General features: G+C 41.7%; 1 protein-coding gene across 4 annotated transcripts in view; it reads right to left on the bottom strand.

Moving 5' to 3' along the window:
- Positions 1 to 20,646, bottom strand: part of DGCR2 (DiGeorge syndrome critical region gene 2) — a 65,133-nt gene that overhangs the window by 22,179 nt on the left and 22,308 nt on the right. For 2 of the 4 annotated variants that reach the window (XM_061602597.1, XM_061602595.1), the window contains exons 2-3: positions 14,259 to 14,294; positions 4,263 to 4,385 (exon numbers count right to left, since the gene is read on the bottom strand). In XM_061602597.1, the coding sequence (XP_061458581.1) occupies positions 4,263 to 4,385; positions 14,259 to 14,294 (159 nt within the window). The remainder of the gene's footprint in view (positions 1 to 4,262; positions 4,386 to 14,258; positions 14,295 to 20,646) is intronic. The other 2 variants (XM_061602599.1, XM_061602598.1) reach the window with 1 other exon arrangement.

Below are 20,646 nucleotides of genomic sequence, written 5' to 3'. Positions count from 1 at the left end.
TCTAGGTATTAGAACGCAGATGCTATTGCTATTTGAACTGGCAAAATCTGCCAATTTTTTAAGAAAACAGCAGAACATTATTTCATGTAACTAAGACCTAGGGGTGGGAAACGGAGCTGCAAGCGCATGCTGTGTAAATCCTCCCAGTAATATCAAACATGCAGGCTAGTTAGCGGCAGCCAGAGACTTCATCCCCTTTTTGAGCAAAAAGATCAAAGATACAAAACTACTGGGCCAGAGATACTCCTAGTTATTCGGGGTGGGAGCAGAGTGGGAGATGTTAAGAAAAAGGAAGTGTTTTGAGTGTCAGGGCTTGAATTTGGTTGCCAAAAATAACGTTTGTGTAGAGAGGAGAGATGGGGGTAGTAATATACAGCAGGACTTGGCACCGATTGGGGGAAAAATGAACAGGTTCCCAGAGCCCTTTAACTATTCAGCCTATTCCAAATGTGTCATGTGGATTAAGCTCCCTCGTGTGCAGTGGAAGACAAAAGGGCTCCCATAAATCCACATTTAGGATCCCCCTAATTTTTTGATATTTCTGTTTTGATACTTCTGTTCCGTGCAGTACAGAGATGTTAGGACTTTCAGCCCTTGCACTGCACACCTGACAGTAACAGATGCAAGACCACCACTGTCCGTAAGATCGCTAGCCACTATGGTGATGTTGTATCTCCACTGTCAGAGGTTGTATGCCTCCAAATATCAGTTGCCGGGAATTGCAAGGAAAGAGCCCTGTGGCACTCATGTCCTGCTTGTGGGCTTCCCTTGGGCATCTGGATGGCCACTTTGAGAACAAGATGCTGGACAAGATGGTCTTCGGCCTGATCCTGCAGGGCTCTTTTTACGTTCATGCAATCCTCATAGGATTGGCTTCCTGGAGCGACAGCCAAAGTATCCGTGTTTCCCCCAAAACAAATCGCCCGCCCGACTGACAGTATGGACAGCTGTGATGTAGAGATGGAAAATTTCCAAAAGTTTTGAAGCCAAAAGGGAAAACAAATCAGTCCCTCGTTTCCCGCCTCCTTCACCTATAACCAAACAACGCAATATGTGACATCAGAACAAAACTCAATAAGCCCCTTTAACGCGAAACGGATTCTGCATAACTGGCTAAGTCATTAAAACATAAAACAACTTTCAGCATGTTCAGTTTTAACAGTATAGATGTTCAAGGTTTTATTCCAACAAGTGCACATGCAGCCAGTATTTGAGATGAAGTTGCAAGCTGCAACACCTTTAAGTAGACAAACTGATCTTGTTGTGACTTGATATGTAGAGTAAAGCGAAGTCTGCGAAAAATGTCTGCCGTTTACTCCAGTGCTCTTTTAGGTCTTGCAGCGGAAAGGGGGGCAAAGAAGATGAAAAATGCCACCTTTCCCCCCTTCCCACTCTCCTAAAACCTTATCTGTTTGTGCTGTATAGCAATAAAGGGCTCAGGTTCTGGTCCGGCTGCCCCCAAAAAGAACATTTAAAGCACTCTTATACCATTTTAAGAGGCATGGCTTCCCCCAAAGAATCCTGGGAGCTGTAGTTTAACAGCGCTGGGAATTGTAACTCTCTGTGAGTGGTAAACTTCCTGCCTGAAACATAGAAGAGATGCTGCTATTCAGTGCAGACAATACTGACTAAATATAAGCTAGTTTCCTATATTCCTAGCACTTCCTGAATCAAATTCAGAATGGTAGAGACTGCCTTGACTATTAAGTAGAATAGAAATGTATGAAATGAAATAAATAGGTTGGCACCTACACAAGGGCATCCTTGGCTTCATGCTGTATTTGACTATGATAATAACAAGATCAATCAACAGGCATCCCAACCCTACAAAAAGGAGCACTTCCTTTCCTAGAAAATCCACTCTGTCCCTTTCCTCAGGGGTCCTACCTCGCACCCTGAGATTTGCGACACTAGAAAGCAGAGATTGTAAAAAATGCACAGCAGTATTACTCTTCAGAACATGGTTGACCCTTAAAATTAGAAGTTCAAAACTAATGTTTCCATTCCTCATTACTGCTAGGCCTTTTCTTTCTAAGAAAGATCCCCAAAGCAATACCGAGATGCACCTCCTGGGCTACACTACACTGAAAGTGAGAGGCTAGCAATCAAATCTGACATTTCTATTTTTAATTAAAAGCCACTGTGAAGACAGGGCAACTTAAACCTTGTTTGAACAGCAGCGGGGGGGGGGGGAGAGAAACAGGCCTACCCCTACCTCCCACATTGTTTCCATGATCTAAATGAGAGGTGGGGAACTCCTTTCAGCTCACGGGCTGCATCTGCTTCTAATCCTTATGACAATAGCAGGCGGGGCAATAGTCAAAAATGAATGGAGCAATGAATGTGCATTTTGCCTTTGTACAGCAGGCTAGTTTCCACATACAATCACACAACCCTTTCCAATCCCCATCCGGGCAAGCTAGATGCATTATCAGAGTTCAAGGGCATGTTTCCAACCAGGCAAAAACACTCAAGGATGATATGGCTGGGAGAGAGGCCCCAAAAGCCAGATGGAGAGGCCTGAAGGGCTACTTGTGGCTCCCATGTCTGTGGTTCTCTATCCCTGATCTAAACTTACTGACATAAAGCTGTTATTTGTCTCACAGGAAAACATGCAAACACCTGTGCATTGGATCGGTATTTCCTACATGCATGTTTATCATTTTCTGTGCTGTTGTTCAGCTCCAAGAAACCAAATATCAGAATTTAGCTTTCTGAATACACGACAGAGTGGTTTACTTTGATACGTCTCCTGCCCTCCTCTAATTAAGAACCTAAGAAGAGGCCTGCTGGATCAGGCCAACAGCCCATCGAGTCCAGTGTCCTGTTCTCACAATGACCCACCAGAAGCCTGTGGGATGCCCAAACGCAGGACCTGAGCGCAAGGGTGCTCTCCCCTCCTGTGGTTTGCAGCAACCGGCATTCAGTGGCACGCTGCCTCCCACAGTGGAAGTGGAACACAGACATCACGGCTAGCATTGTCTCCCCATACTCTCCGCCTCTCTTTATATATCCCACCCAATGCAAGCTGGCTTCCTCCTGCCGTGTATACAGAAGCTCCCTGTTCCTAGCTGACTGTGCTCAGATTCACTTATTTAGGCGTACTGTTGTTGCTACGTGCCTTCTGGTCGATTACGACTTACGGCAACCCTATGAATCAGCGACCTCCAATAGCATCTGTTGTGAACCACCCTGTGCATAGAATAGTAGAGTTGGAAGGGGCCTATAAGGCCATCAAGTCCAACCCCCTGCTCAACACAGGAATCCAAATCAAATACTGTTCAGATCTTGTAAGTTCAGGTCTGTGGCTTCCTTTATGGAATCAATCCATCTCTTGTTTGGCCTTTTTTTCCCTACTCCCTTCTGTTTTTCCCAGCATTATTGTCTTTTCTAGTGAATCCTGTCTTCTCATTACATAAAGTACGATAACCTCAGTTTCATCATTTTAGCTTCTAGTGATAGTTCTGGTTTACTTTGTTCCCCCGGCATATGCGGGGGGGTAAAGAAAGGCCGGGGAAGGAACTGGCAATCCCACCCCATATATACAGTCTGTCAAGTAAACGTCGCAAGACGTCACCCTAAGAGTCGGAAACGACTTGCACTACAAGTGCAGGGACACCTTTACCTTTACTTTAACTCTCAATTATTTCTCTTTTCGCAGTCAGAGTTCTCCATCTGCACTGAACACAAATGACGAACACAGGAAAATAGCTGGCAACCGTACACAAATGGCAAAAAAAGTCTCTTATGTAAGCCTACCAGACACTTTGATTACACCACATATTCTACACTGCATATTCTCTCCCTGCCAAGGGATCACTCGACGTTCTGGATTTCCAGCTTCAGTGGGAGCCAGTTTTAAGAAATAATGATGCAGCTGCACACATTAGAGACTTCAAACTTGCTATTAAATGTGACTCATCTATAGGTGTTTTTACATGAAATCTCAAAAGCGTAGAGTCCAAAATTCAGCTAAGAATCAGGATTGTTCAGAAGAAGCATACAGACCAACTGGACAGAAAGCCCAGAAAAGAGCAGTGATCTACTCAAGTAAAAGAGGAGCAGGGAACCTTTTTCAGGCTTTTGAGCAACCCTCCAAAGGCCACATGCCAGTGGTGGATGGGGCCAAAAGCAAACAGGGGAGAGAATCAAACGTGAACTTTACCTCTGTGAACTAGGCTACTTTCTATTACCACCCTTATTAGGTATTGCAAAATTTTCCTGCTTGAGTGGCACATACAAGTCATTTTAGGTGCACTTACTTGGGCAGTCAACTTCATCGCTCTCATCCTCACAGGTGGGCCAGCCATCACACTGCCAGTTCAATGGGATGCACTGGATGGAACCACTGCGGCAAGCAAATTGCCCTGGGATGCAGCGCAGTTCTGCAAAACACAAGGGGGCAGCTGCTGAAGATTTCATACCAAAGTATCCAAAACAGATCTACATGGAAACTTGAAATTACTATACCACTGTAACGAATACAAAAAAGTTTAACGCCTTATCATTGTTTATAAGGCTGCCAGGATGAAAATAATAGTCAAGACACAATCAGAAGAAAACGTTATCAGGTGAAGGGGAAAAAAACACACCTGAAAAACAGGCATAGCTCCAATGAAATCATTACTCTGGAGACCTAGCACTAATTCACACAATGGCCTGGTTTGCACATAATGCTAAATCATGGTTTATTAAGCTACAGCTTCTTAAACCTTGGCTTAGTGTCACCCAGCCCAACAGAGTAACTATGGTTTATTAATTATGATCAAAGCTTGCCATTAACCAAGGTTTGTAGTTGGTTTATAAACCTTAGTTAACATTAACCAGAGCTTAGCATTCCCTGCAAACCCAGTCCTCCTCTTTAACTGTAGCTAAGGAATCGTCACCGGCATAAGCTACAGAGCCATGAGGGAAGGTTTTACTTGGAACAAAGTCCCACTTATTTCTTCCATCCAATGATGCTGCATGCTGTCTGTACCGGCTGGTAAGGAGGAATCCTGCTGACCTTGAGACCTGAGAGTTTCCTTAGGACAGGGAACGGGAGAAAAATTCTGTTTATTCCCTACAGACACTTGATAATTCTGCCATCCTCAGAAGCTCAGATGGGTGGCCCAAGAGATGGCATGCTTTCTGGCAGCCCCTAAGTTGTGGGATTCCCTCACCGTAAAGGTGGATCTGCCAACTTCACTGTACAGGTTTTGCGAATGCTGACGATGTACCACTTTACCCGGCCTTTGACACCCAAGATGTATATTTTTAGGGGCCTACCCTGTTTTCATGATTGTTTCTAATGATGCATTTTATATTGTTGTAACCTGCTCTGGGACCTTAGGATAAAGGGCGGGTAAATTATAAAGATGATGACGATGGCACCTTCCTTTTCTTTGGTGTTTGTTGTTTGCTCTGTTGCCACTATGGACAAGGGGTGGGAGGCTCTTGCTGTGAATGCTCACTGGCAGCAATTCCTACCACTCAAGGTGAGAGCCTGGTTGGGCTGGAGAGGGGGGTGAAAGGTGTTAAACTGCTCAACAGCCACAGAGCGAGACCCTCTTTGTGTGAGGTATAGAGGGGGAGCAAGTATTCAATGAAGGATAAATACTGTATATAAAATACTCTTGGAATCACAGCCCACAAAAGTGACTTTACCTGTGCGACTGTAAACTTGTGTTCACATTATGCATTTTGCAAGTGCTTCCTAAGGAGACAGTATCCAGAGACACAGCCTTCACTTTTTGCGGGCGTGGGGAGGAGATCGCAAGGCTTGCCAATTTTTATAGCACAGATTTTCCAGGCAAGATGGAAGGGGACAAAAGGTTAATTCTAAACTAAATATGCAGAACTAAACTAAATGTAAATGCACTGCCTTCAAGTCGATCCCAACTTACAGCGACCCTATGAATAGGGTTTTCATGAGGCTGAGAGGCAGTGACTGGCCCAAGGTCACCCAGTGCACTTCGTGGCTGTGTGGGGATTCGAACCCAGGTCTCCCAGGTCGTAACACCTTAACCACTCCCAACACCTTAACTACTACACCACACTGGCTCTCAGAACTAAACTAAGGCAATGTAAACACAGCAACACAGGTCAGACCTACTAAAGAGCCCTACAGATAAAATATTAGCAGTAATCCAGGGAGTGATCTTGCTTACAATTCTGCCTCAAGCCTAGCGGTTTGTCTAGGAAAGCCATAGCTCATATTTGCTTTGTATGCAGAAGGTCCCAGGTTCAGTCCCTGGCATCTCCAGGTGAAGCTGGGAAATGTCCTCCGCCTAAAACCCTGGGGAGCTGCTGCCAGTCGGTGTAGACAACACTGAGCTAGATGCAAAGGAAACTTTCTATGAATTGATCCAACGATAAGTGGACATAGCCACATGTCAGAAAGCTATGGGAGCAAGTTTTTAAAAACCTGCACAATCTTGGGGCACATCAGGATCTCTACAAGGTAGGTTGTGTGTTGCTGAATGCCATCTCTCCCACACGTACACCAGGTCTCTGCACACCTTGTACAGCAGATCCACCTGCCAAAACCCATTTCTGAATGCAAACTACAGAATGAAATATTTCACTTATGAATACCTTTAGAACCTAATGAGCCTCTTCTAAATAAAGTTGAATAAACTTTCTAAATAAACTTCTAAACAAAGTTGAATAAACTGTCCTTAGTATTTTTTTTTATAAAAGTATTTATATCCTGCCCTCACAAAACATCAGGGCAGTGGACAGCAATGTAAAAACATTTAAAAGCAATATAAAACACTCATTAAAATGACTGGCTAGTCAAAAAAAAATTAAACAGGTTTCTGTAACATGAGGGACAACTGAGTTCTTCCAGATGATCTCAGTTATTGGACTGGGATATAAGGGCTCAGGCGGTCCTGAAGGTATCCTGGATCTAAGTTATTTAGGGCTTTGTATATCAACACATGAACCTTGAACCTGGTTCAGCAATATATGGGCAGCCGGTGCAGATGTTTTAACAGAGGTCTCGCATGCTGTTGGCCAACTGCCCCATCCCCCATTAGAAGTCTAGCCACAGCATCCTGCACCACCTGGAACTTCTGGACCAGGCCCAAGGGCAGCCCCACCTAGAACGCACTGCAGTAATCCAGTCTCAAGGTTACCAATGCATGGACTACAATTGCCAAGTAATCCCGATCCACATAGAACCATAGCTGGCAAACCAGACAATGCTGGTAACAGGCAATCCTAACCACCAAGGCCACCTGGGCATCTAATGACAAAGATATCTAAGGTAGCTGCTCCGTTAGAGGGAACACAATTCCATCCAGAACACGGACACAGAAACCACATACCCACAGAGCCTCCATCTTCAGTTTATTGGCCCTCACCAGTCAATCACTGCAATGAGATGCTGGTCCAGAGCTTGCAGAGCCTCTCCTGATTCAGACATTATCAGTATCAACAGTCTTTCCTATATTAGCAATTGCAAAACGTCTCTTTACCAGTTGCTGCAAGTCTAACGTGAGACAAAAGCCAGTAGAACGGCTTCATCAAAATACAAAACGCTACCTTTCACGAAATGAAAAACGCTGCAACTTTATGTTGAAATATCAAGACATGAATATAGAAGCCTGTTATTGTTTTACAACAAAGCTGTCAATATCCAGCTGGCCAGGACTGCAGATAAAGGGGATCTGTAGTAGACAGAGTTTTGTGACCATTCAGTTGACAGTCATTAACCTTGACAAGGTCACCTTCACTGTGCGGTACCAAAGGTCCTTCTACAGTTCCAATTAGTTAAGGCTTGCAGCAATAATCTACCAACACTTTGGTGCCTAAAGTGGAATCCATCAAACGGAGATTTATTCTGACAGCATGGAGCTGTTTAAACTTAAGCAGTTTGGCTTTTCACCATAGTTTTATCAGGCAAAGGAGAACTAAAAAATATTTTTATGCTGAAATTATTCTCGCTCTTGCATAACTGCACTTTCCTTTCAAGTTAAGAGTTGACTTAGAAGATCACATGCCAAAAGGGAACTAAAAGACACTAAAATAAAATATGTAATAAGACAAGTAAGTTTCATGATAGCGTAAAATGCTCTCTTCATGAAAGCAGCTTGAGCCAGAGGAAGGAAATTAAAACTCTCTTGCCAGACACACCTCCTGCTCAGAGTAAGCATTGAGGTCACAAAAACAGCTAAGAACTCAGACCTGCTAGACTGCTGTGGATGACAACAAAAGTTACAGCACGGCTAGAACAGCTTTGACTCATATCGAGGGGTGTGTCCCCCAAAATTATCACATCCCATGACAGAAACACAAAGCTAAAAGGCAAAGCTAAAAACTATTCAAATCCAGAAGCAAAGGAAAGGTAGAATGCCAAACTCTGAGATTAGGTTCAGCTCATGAGGAGGAAAGGTGAACACTACTGATTGCTTTTATGTGTTGCATTTCATCCTGTCAAGGTGTTTTGACATTTTTTAAAATATAAATATATGTGTCAATCCTTGCATGAATGGAACAAGTGCCTGAGAGAGGAGGGTTTGAATCCCCGCACAGCCCTGAAGCTCACAGGGTGACCTTGGGCCAGTCACTGCCTCTCAGCCTCAGAGGAAGGCAATGGGAAACCACCTCTGAATACCGCTAGCCATGACAACCCTATTCATAGGGTCGCCATAAACTGGGGTCAACTTGAAGGCAGTCCACTTCCACACCTGAGACCATGGAAAGCCACTGTCAGAGTAGATGGGTTATCAACAGCTTGATATGTGCCATTTTCAACCTGATTTTACTGCATTTACTCATCAGGAGGTGCATGCATGTATTCTATACATGGAATCAATGTCCAAATAGAAAATGTGAAGTGAAAATCTTAGACTTGTTGCAACATCAAATCAACCCATAAAATGCTGTGCCAGTGTTGGGCTATGAATCATTTTGTCATCCCAGGGCTTCAGACCAATAAACTAGCTCACAGGATTAGGATTAGCTGGTACTGTTTTAGGGCTGCCACGTCTCAGATCTGGACATATAATATTATTCAATCTCCCTTTTTACAAATAAAGAACATATGACTCACCTACCAACCTACAATTAATGCCTTGTATACATCACAGCAGCAATTGGTTTGGGAGTGTAGCACAGAAGCAACTAAGCATTACTGTTGCTTTTAAAAGCAGCCTTAACGTCAAGCCAATCACAACTGCAGTCCTTCGTTAAGTATCAGACAATGCAAGTGATGAGATGAAACGCTGATAGGCTACAAGGCAACACCCAGTTCTTAATCCTTATTGCACAAGCACATTCATACATTACAAGCATGCACAGTGTGAAAGCTGTTTGCCTCCAAGAAGTCTTTAGTAGCCCAACGTATGTTAAACGTGTAGACTGATCCTATAGTTCAGCCTTCCCCAACCTGGTGGCTTCCACAGCAACACCCTTTAGCGCCAGCTGCACATCATGCTGGCTTGGGCCGACGCAAGTTGCAATACAAAACGTCTACAGGCACCAAGGTTGGCAAAGACTGAAGATATATGCGCATATATATTCAGAACTCGTGAGCTAAGTCCCACTGAGTTTAATGGGCCATGGCTCTGTACATATTCATATCCCCAAAGGGCAAACTCTTGGAAGGACAGATCTTTCTAAAATAAATAAATAACCTGATTACATTTATATCCCACCTTTCCTCCAAAGAGCTCAAGGTGGCGTACAAACATGGTTCTCCCCCTACCAACCTTATCCTCACAATAATCTTGTGAGGTAGATTAGGCTGAGAGACAGCAACTGGCCCACAGTCACCCAGTGAGCTTCATGGCCGAGTGGGGATCTGAACTCTGAGACCTTCCCTAAGGTGGTGAACTATGCAGCTTGGAGACAGCCTTCGCCAAGCCCCTGAAGCTCATACGGTCCTAAAATACAAACACTCCCAAGTCACCTGCCCACATTATCTAAACCAGAGCAGTGTTCACAAAGCTTGGGTCCCCAGATGTTGGAATCCAACTCCCATCATCCCCAGCCAGCTCAGCCAATAGTCAGATACAGTAGAAGTTGTAGTCCAACAAGACCTGCAGGCCCAAGGCTGAAGAAGACTGAACGAAAGTGGGCCACTAAGAGGACTACATGCAAGAGGTCTGCAGGGCAAAGACTATGTTGTGTTTATGTTTTCACATGCCCTGTCTCACAGTTCAGGGCAGATCCCAAAGTATTTCAGATGAAAATGCATGTGGTATTGCTTAACATCTCTTAGCACCTGGAAAATCACCCAGTGAATCCCATCTGTGAAAAACAATGACTGCCTTTACACCCAAATGGTGAAAACAAACTTCCCAGCCACAGCTTGTCATCTAGGATCAGCCCAGGGCCCTGTATTCCAATAGACAAAACAGACCAAAGCTGTCACCCCTGAAGCAATCCTGGATCCCAACCTCTTGACCACTGTTTATTTCAGCTTTACATATTTCTGCTTTCAGTCTGCTCGCCACCTCCCAATTCTCTACTGCCTGCGATCAAAAATACACACTGCAATGTAGCCACTGCAGGACCAGCGTGAGATTAAAAGGAGCCAGGTGTTGTCACCTTGCGCTGCAACTTTTCACAGATGAAAATAGGGGCATGCTTATAGCACCACAATCGTCATGCCTAAGAGGACTCTCGGGTCTCCCTCCCCAACTACTATACACTGCCAATGCTCTACCACACTTGCTTTACATTATCACTCATTTACCCTGGAATGTATTCCGCTGATTTATAAGCCAAGAGAGTACATGTTCTTATGCTAAAATATGGCTCTCCTCCGATAGGGCATTAACATAGTTCAAAATATGCCTTCGCATAGGGGTACACAAAATGGTGCCCTCCAGATGTTGCTGGACTCCAGCATGGCCAATGTCAGGGACGATGGGAGCTGTAGTCCAGCCAACATCTGGAGGGCACAACATTGCCTATCCCTGCTTTAGCAGCTGCAATGTGAGAAAGGGCAGGCTATGCACCGATAGTTTCATCCAACTATATTCTACTCAGAGTAAACCCACTGAAATTAACAGATTGGAGTAAATTATGCCCTTCAGCTTTGGTGGGTCTACTCTGAGTAAGACTAACACTGAATACAACCCAATGTTCCCTAGTATTCTTGTTCATGCACTTTCATCTGGTAAACAGGGATAGTTAAGAGTAAATGCATTAGCTGTTCCATTCCAAAATTTCCACACAATTCCTTATAGAGGGAAAACTTCCCAAACCTAGTAACCAGGGCTGTGGAGTCGGAGTTGTGGAGTCAGAAGCAATTTTGGGTGGAGTCGGAGTCGATAGAAATGTACCGACTCCGGCTTCAAAATAAATTTTGATTGACAAATTTTTTAAAATATAAATTCAAAATGTCAAAGAAGCTTCCCATGAAGTCAGCTGTATTTGAGCATTTCACCATAACTCAGGATGGAAAACACTGTGTGTGTCAGTGTATGACACAGGACCCAAATGATGACAAATGCTGTGATGCCAAGATCAGCGCATATTCAGGCAGAGATAAAAATGCTCCTACGAGAGCTTCTAATTTAAAAAGACATTTACAGCGTCTTCCAGGGCTGTGGAGTCGGAAGCAATTTTGGATGGAGTCGGAGAGTAGAAAAATAGAGGAGTTGGAGTCAGAGTCGAAGGCTTGGCGTACCGACTCCACAGCCCTGCTAATAACATGACTATTGAGCAACTATAGTGAGTTAACACTACTGGACAAGTTTGAGGGAGTTAACATAACCATCAAGTCAGCTTCTGACTTTGTTGGCCTGTATTTCCAACAGCTTCCGTGTCGCAATTGATGGGATGAGCCTGAGGCATGCAGATTTTCAGCAGTCCTCACGTCAGCAGGTTTTTATGAAAGACATCTCGACATTCTAGCAAGTCGTGTCAAGCCAAATGTCAAGCCTATATTGTGCATGTTATGGACTTGAGGGCCAAAGTCTGAGAAAGATTCTTGAATTCTCCCAACTTTTTTTTGCCCCCAAACCAAAGCAACAGAATTACATACAAAGAGTTCTTCGGGGGGGGGGTGCACAAAATTTAATAAAATACATCAAGGCCTTCAAGGATTTTTTTAAAGAATTGCTGAAAAATATATGAAGCAAGGAAATTAAAAGTGTCGGAAGCAAAGAACAATGTGAGGCCTACAGAACGATCGGGGAGGGCTTCTCACAAAATCCCCTCATTCCTGCACCTCAACTGTCACTCCTGAAGTTTGAAGAACCCTTTAGAGCAGATGTGGGGAACCTCTGGCCCTCACGTTGTTGCTGAAGAACAGCTCCCATCAGCCCCAGCAAGCATGCCCAAAGTTCAGGGATGATTACTGTTCTGCCAGTTCCAGTGCATCTCCATCCCTCTCTTCCGAAAAGAGGGGCACACGACTCTAGTCAAACCCCACCCCTGTTCCATGTAAAGACCTGATGGGATCAGCTTGAGTGTATTTTTTTTTAATTTGCTTCAAGGAGATTTCACAACTGATCGGCAGACCAACCGATCAACCCGTTCCTCTTTCAGCGTGGCCAATGGGAACGCTTTGGGGTAGGTGACTAATGTGCTCAGAGCCCTATTCTAGGTCTGGCATTCTATAAGCCAGGAGTGGGAAACCCTGGGCCCTCCACCCAGCAAGCATGGCCAGTGGCCAGGGATGATGGGAGTTGTTGTTCAGCAACATCCAGAGGACCTAAGATTCCCCACGCCTGCCATAAGCCAATTACACACTGCACAAAATATTTTGGGTTGTATTCAACTAAGTCCTACTCACAGTAAACCCAATGAAATTAATGAACCTGAGTTAGTCACTTCTATTAATTTCAATGGGTCAACTCTGAGTAAGGCTAGCAGTGAATACCACCCCTTGTCCTGAATCTATTGCCAATCTATTTTGTTGGCGGTTCCTGCATTCTAGTGTTACAAGAGAAAGAAATAACCGCTCACTTTCTCCATTCCACTCCTAATTTTATAAACCGCTTGCATCCCATGCCTCACAAATCCAGCGTAGCATGCAGAATACATTAGACATTAAAAAAACAGGAAACCATGAGTCCATGTACAGGACGGCCTTGCAAATAAGCATGCAAGTTACTAGCCTGCAAAACCATTAACTAGTTTGCGTTTCCTTGCTGGTGGCAGAGGAGAGGGCTTTCCTCCTCCTACAGCTAGCACAAAACCAAGCAGGCTGGCAGGAGGACAGACAGAGTGATCCATCCCTTCTTTGTCAGCCTATTCACTCACCTGAATCAGTAACGTGGGTTATACGGGGGGGGGGGATGAACTGGAAACAGTTTCCTATGCAAGTTAGGGTACATTTTCTGATGCCCTAGAACAGGGGTGGCCAATGTTCTGCCCTCCAGGTGTTGCTGGGGTCCAACGCCCATAAGAGTCATAACTCAAAGGCAGAGCACCTGCTTTGCATGCAGAAGTCCCAGGTTCAATCCCTGGCATCTCCAGGTAGGGCTGGGGAAAAACCTTGCCTGAAACCCTTGAGAGACACTGCCAGGCAATACTGAGCTAGATGGACCAATGGTATCACTCTGTATAAGGCAGCTTCCTACATGCCTATGTTCTATGGCCACTTGGATGGGCTTTAAAAAGAGGATTAGACAAAAACATGGAGGATAAGGATAAGTTCTACCTCTATGGCTGGAAGCGAGGTGCCTCTGAAGACCACCTGCTGGAGAGCACAAGCGGGGAGAGTGCTGTTGTACTTGGGTCCTGCTTGTGGGCTTCCCACAAGCATCTGTTCGGCCACTGGAAGAGCAGGATGCCAGACTAGATGGGCCACTGGCCTGATCCAGCAGGCTCTTATGTTCTTAATGGTCAAGGACTATGGGAGTTTGAGTCCAACAACATCTGGAACTGGCTAGCTCTGCCTTAATGTTCCTTTTATTTTTCTATAGTAAACAAAGCTAAAACCTTTGCAACTGGCAAGCTGGCCTAACGTTTGCAATTTGTAGTCGCTCATTGTTATTAAACTTAGGAAACGGAAAAATTTCCACAGAAAAATAAAGCAAGAGAAAGTTTCCCATTTTGGGAAGTTTTGTGCTCCAAATCACTGGCCTACATGAAATTCCTGGTCACCTATGACTACCAGACAAGTTGTTAAATACAAGGGTGGGACAGGGCAAACTACTCATAGGTATCTCAAGTCTTTCATAAGATTTCAAATATGGCAGTTTAATTGAACGGGGGGCATTTAAAGAAACCTTATAGGAAAAACATGGCCCGAACAAAATTCAAAAAGTCCCCTGGGTAGGTTCAAGTCCCTGTCCAGATCAAACACTCACCTGAAAGAAGTCGCGCACCTGCAAGTTGTCTTGCACCTGCAAGTTGAAATGTAAAAGAAAACTTACAAAAGGATAAGAGACTTAAATGTGCCAATATCAGAAAGGTCATCTGTCCCTTTAAAAAAAAGGTATGAAGACATTTAATTAATGTACTTTAACAAGGTACACATTAAAATGGTAAAATATAGAACCAGGCGTCTTGCATGAGCACAACGTAGACTTTCCAAAGGAAAAGTCCTACTGGGAAGGAGGTGATGGGCACTTTAGAGGGCACCTTCGATCTAGCCAAATCTTCCACCACCACAGTACTCTGTAATGCACGCTGACTATTAGCTGCATTAGTACACATCACTGCAACTGTTGTTAATAGTTTACTAAGAACAACCCAATCTCACTCTTTGCTCCTTTCCACCAGCAGAATCTTGGCCTACCAGGAAGTCCAATTTGGCACACACAGGCAAAGAAAGCCTGTAAAATGCAGCAGCAGTGGGCAGGGGAACAAAGGGGAGAAAGTGTTCCCTTCGGCTCCAGCTGGTAAAATGCAGCTGTCTTTCCCCCATAAGGGAGGGGAGGAAGAAGCACTTTGCCAGCCCAATGATCAAAAGCGCTGAGCATTGGGCTAGCAACTCCCTTTGTGCTCAAGTTCCCAAATGCCCGTCAGCCAGTTGGCTGTCAGGTGCTTAGTAATCCTTTGCAAGGGATTTTGACAGGTTGGCAGGACAACCCACCTGCCAATCATGTGACATCTTAATGATGTTATGCGATCGACAGGTGGACAGCCCCGGCCACCTGTCAAATCTGGCCCACAAGTCCAATCCTGATAAGGAGCTGGCCCATGGGGCCAAAAAGGTTCCCCACCACTGCGCTAGCACAAGGAGAAAACAAATTAAAATTCCTGGCTTAGCATTTTATGTCTGAACCGGGGATCAGGGAAGGTTTCGCCAAGACAGACCGTGATCAGTAAGCCAGGAACAAAATGGGGCTTCCCGGAAGTAGTGCTGGCTGGTGGTTGTCTCTGAGGGAGCTCTGCCTCAGAGGAAGCTTTTTTCAGGTTAAAAGCCAGCCAAGAGGAATCTTGGACTGGTTTAAATGTTCTCCAAGGTATAGGAGAACCGATCAGATTTTCCACAAGACTTCGTTGAGCTGTCGGCGGCTGGAATTGATCAGGAAATTCCTGAGATAAGAAGGCATGCCGATCGGCTGAAGACGGAGTCAGGATTTCCACGCAAGCTGTACTGGAAAAAAGCGAAGCGTTCTTTTTTCTTCTTAAAAAAAAAACGTTCTTAACCAGCGAGCCTACTTCTGTCTAAATCTTATCATTCGGCTTAAATTACTGCAATAAAAGGGATTTGTTTACGAATCAGCAACTGAGAAACCTGGGTGAGTCATACTTTTTCTCTTTTAAATATAATTAAGGAAGAAAGAAAATGTAAACAACTTATATACTTTTTTTACGACAAAAAGCTGGCCTGAATTTGGAGTTTTAAAGTTTAAAAACGGATGAGAGGTAATTATTATATTTTGGACTATTTTTCTCTTTGGACTATTTCTCTTTGGACGAATCTGCTGCTCGTATATGTTACTAATTGTTTGGTGTTGGCAACCAGAATTGTTTTGCATTCTTGGATGTAGATAAGAACTGTGCTGTGCTGGCTGGACTTCAATAACAGGCCTGGAATATTAACTCTTTTGTTGGTGGAGGAAAAAAAAAAGAAATAGACTGCCTTTAGGTTTTGAAACAGTGATTAATATCAGAAATTAAAGGCTTCTCTTGAAAATGACAACTAGAAAAGCAACTAAGGCCCAGGAGCGAAGAGGTTCTACTGATCCACAGGAAGGGGCTATACCCCCAGATATGTTTCAAAAAATAATGGAAGGGATTAATGATATAAAACAGGAAATGAAAACTGAACTGACAGATATAAAAGACTATATTAAAACACAAGTGGATGAGATCAAAGGGACAATTGGGCAAATAAAGGAGGATGCAAAAAACACTAAAGAAAAGGTACAAATCTTGGAGAATAGAACAGATATATTAAATCTGGAATTAGAAAAAAACCTGGATTATATGGCTGTGACTGAAATGAGAAATAAAGAACATTGTTTGAGATTCCGTGCAATTCCTGAGGAAACAGGTGAAGACATCAGAGATAAAATTGTTAATGCTCTAGTAAAATTTCTGGATTTGAATGAAGATCGGATGGAATTTGAAATAGACAAAGTGTATAGAATTAATTCCAGATATGCAACAATGAATAAAATTCCAAGAGATGTGCTTGTTCATTTTATAAAGAAGACGACCAGAGATATGGTATTACAGCAACACTTTAAAAATACCTTTAAAATTGATGGTAAGGAAATACTGGTGATGAAAGAAATTCCTATTAGACTTTTACGTAAGAGAAAAGAATATGCTTTCCTTACAGAGAAACTTAAGCAACGCAAAATTCAATTTAGATGGGATGTTCCAGAAGGAGTGATCTTTACATTCAGACAACAGAAATATAGATTGAATACTGTTCAAAAAGCAAGGGACTTCTTGAGAAAAGCTTCAAAAGACATGGATGAAGATAAACTCAAAGATATGGATATAATTCCTGGGAAACAAAGTCAACAAAGATATGCAGAGGAAGGGAAGGAAGATGATGGATTAAAAGGAGCATCAGGCACATTTTAAAATACACGCTTAAAGATGGATTACAAATATCTAACTTGGAATATAAATGGAGCCAATACGGCGCAGAAGAGAAAGAAAGTGTTTCATTATTTGAAAAAATTAAAATTGGATATAATTTGTTTACAAGAAACTCATATTAAGAAGAAAGATTCCAAATATTTGATTTGTAAAAATTTGGGTGAAGAATTTATTTCGGCTGGACCAAAAAAAAAAATGGAGTTGTTCTCTACATTAACCCACAATTGCTTCCTAAATTGGTATTACTGGATGATAGTGGTAGATTTGTGGGGGTTGAAATTACTCTACAGGGTACAAACATTTTGATAGTGGGTATCTATGCCCCCAATGAAGATAAAACAAGGTTTTACACAGGACTTATGGAAAAATTGTCAGAGTTTTCATATGACCATTGGTGTGTTATGGGTGATTGGAATGGAGTAATCTCACCAAAAATTGATAGGCTTTCTGAAAAAAATATCAAAGAGACACAGGGTAAATTACCGAAGATTTGCTTTGAACTGATGGAAAATTTAGAATTGGTGGATACCTGGAGATATATAAATGATAATGCAAAGGAATTTACTTATTTCTCAGAAAGACACAAAACATTCTCTTTTTTTTTTTTTTCAATAATTTTTATTCAGATTTTCATAAAACATACAAGACAAAATCATAAAACATTCAAAGACAAAAAACAAAATCAAAAATAGTTAAACAAAAAGAAAAAAAGAAAAAAAAACAAAAACAAAAATAAAAAATAAAGAGTAAAATATTGACTTCCCATTTGTCAAAGATCAAATCAGTTATAAGTCTATAATATATAACAATCCTGTCTCTTAAGTCATATTATAAAATCACTTTCCTCCAGTAGTTATCTTACTTAATCATCAAATCTCATAAACATTACTTTATTCTTTCCACAAAAAGTCAAAGAGAGGTTTCAATTCTTTAAGAAATATATCTATCAATTTTTTTTTCCAGATAAGCATATCGATTAATCCATCTCATTACTAATTATGATAATCTTATTGTCATAACCATAGTCAAAATAAACATTTCAATTAATCCATCACATCAGAATCTGTTAGGTTCAGTAATTTCAGTAGCCATTGTTCTATTATCCCTATTAGTTCCATTTTCCATCTTCCATCTTCAATAGTCTTGTTAAGTCCAGTAATTTCAGTATCCAATCTTCCATTATCAGTATTCCATAATAATCTTGCTGTCAAAGCCATAGTCATATAGTAAGAGTCTGATGGGAATTACCTCTATCCCAAATATTTTCTTGCCATCCATTCTGAATAGGTTGCTGAAATACTGCTGTAAAATCATATCTCTGTTCTTTTTTTCAAAATACACTGGGTCATCTCTTGAAAGTTTTTCCATTGTCACATGGCTGCAGTTAATTCCATAGATTTTCTCTATATTGGGCTCCATCACATCATTCCAGTCCAGAAGATTATCCATGCCATTGATAACTTTATCTCTAGAATCTTCATTAATTTCTTCAGAGATAACATTGAGTTCCAAACAATAGATTTTATTTCTAAAGTCCATAGACTCCAAATCTTGTTCCTGTTCCACGTTTGTTCCAATCTCCGGGATCTCCTCTCTCACAGGGACCCCTGTTCCAGTCTCCAGGGTCTCCTCTCTCACAGGGACCCCTGTTCCAGTCTCCAGGGTCTCCTCTCTCACAAGGACCCCTATGTCTTTAATCTCCTGTGTCTCCAGACAATAGATTTTGTTTCTAAAATCCATAAATTCCAAATCTTTTTCCTGTTCCACGTTTGTTCCAGGCTCCAGGGTCTCCTCTCTCACAGGGACCCCTATTTCTTTAAACTCCTGGATCATTTTGCACAATTCAATTTTCAGCTCCTTACAACCCTGTCGCAGGGTTCGTTTCGTTATCTCAATCTCATCCATTATTTTCTGAAACCTAGTTACTTCCAGATTCTCAGCCACTTTTTTGATTGCCATTTTAAAAGAAAAATATAAGAGAACCACTTCTTATTTCAGCAACAATTGGGTTAATACTCCAAACTTGGTGACATCACAGTATAAACAGAGCAGACAGCCTTATCTCTCCATGCTTAAGTAAACAAAATGCAGTTCCCAGGATCGAAACAATTAATGGCGGTCGTCAGGAAACAGATTCGTCAAAATAAAATAGACCAAAAAGAGAGTAGTCTCAGACAATATAATATTCTTCAAAATAAAAATCTGGAATAGAAATCCCTCTTCTGTGTATATCTTTAGAATGCAAATCCAGGACAGCTTTTTGCAACAAAAACAGAGATAAGCTATTAATTAGTGAGTAGCAGAGAGAAGTTATGGCTCCCCAGTGAGATGTCAAAAACCGATCAATCTGGCAAATCTCTTTTAAACAGCAACAATTTAAGTCAAGTAAAAGAAAAATATAGAAAGAAGGGTGCTTGCCTGTTAGTGCGTTCTCTCTTAGAAGATAAGATGAACGTTCGCTTTATCAGATAGAGCTTGTTGTTGAAAATCCGTCCCACCTTCGTCGGCTGGACCTCGTCCCATAAATTAATGAGATCTGGTCGTCCCAACAAAAATAGGCTTTGAGGTTAATCTCTTCGTTTCTCCCTACCCGGGAGAAGTTTAATCAGTCAAAAAAAAAAAAAAATCTGACTGATATATCTGAATAAGCTTCTTTTGAGGCAGGAGCCCGTCTCAAAAGCAGGCACAGGCTAAGTCACCCTTCCCGGAAGAAAGACACAAAACATTCTCGAGGATTGATATGATTTGGATGTCTAAAATTTTAGCGAAGGATACTTTTAAAATGGATGTATTACCAAAAACTTTTTCGGATCATAACCCTGTGATATTAACTTTAAAAAAGAAAAATCTTGGATTTAGATGGAGACTAAATGAATCTTTATTACAGAATGACAAAGTAGTACAAGAATGTAAGAAGAAATTAAAAGAGTTTTTTGAACATAATTTACATAAAGGAACAAGTGAAAATATCGTTTGGGATACAAGTAAGGCATTTATGAGGGGATATTTTATTAAATGTAACTCTGAATTAAAAAAAAAGAAACAACAGAAAATGCAATTAATTTTGGAAGAAATAAAACAAAAAGAGGAAGAATTGAAAAAGAATCCAACTAAAGTTTCTATTGTAAATCAAATTAAAATGTTACAGAAGCAAGTATCAATGCTGACAGTTAGAGAAATTGAAAGAAAACTAAATTTTGCTAAACAAAGGACTTTTGAATTTGCAAATAAACCGGGGAAATGGTAAGCATATAAATTAAGAAAAGAACATCAAAAAAATATTATTTTAAAGATACAAGAAGGAGATGAGACGTTGACAGATAATGTAAAAATTAAAAAGATTTTTCATCAATATTATTCAACATTGTACAAATGTCAGGAAATTCCATCTGAAAAAATAGAAGAGTATATATCTAAACAGAATTTGCCTAAAATTACAGACTTTCAGAGACAAGCTATTAATGGCCCTATTACGTCAAGAGAGATATCTGAAGCTAAAACAAAATTAAATTAGGAAAGGCACCAGGACCAGATGGGTTATCTGCAATGTATTATAAATGTTTGGAGGAAGAACTCTTACTACCTTTACAGTCTACAATGAATCTTATTCTGCAAGAGGGAAAGATACCGGATAGTTGGAAAAATGCTAATATAACATTAATACCTAAAGAGGAGCAAGATTTAACTAAA

The sequence above is a fragment of the Rhineura floridana genome, chromosome 19, assembly GCF_030035675.1.
Source record: "Rhineura floridana isolate rRhiFlo1 chromosome 19, rRhiFlo1.hap2, whole genome shotgun sequence".
NCBI lineage: Eukaryota > Metazoa > Chordata > Lepidosauria > Squamata > Rhineuridae > Rhineura > Rhineura floridana.
The sequence above is the reverse complement of the archived record's forward strand: the minus strand, read 5'-3'. Positions and strand labels throughout refer to the sequence as shown.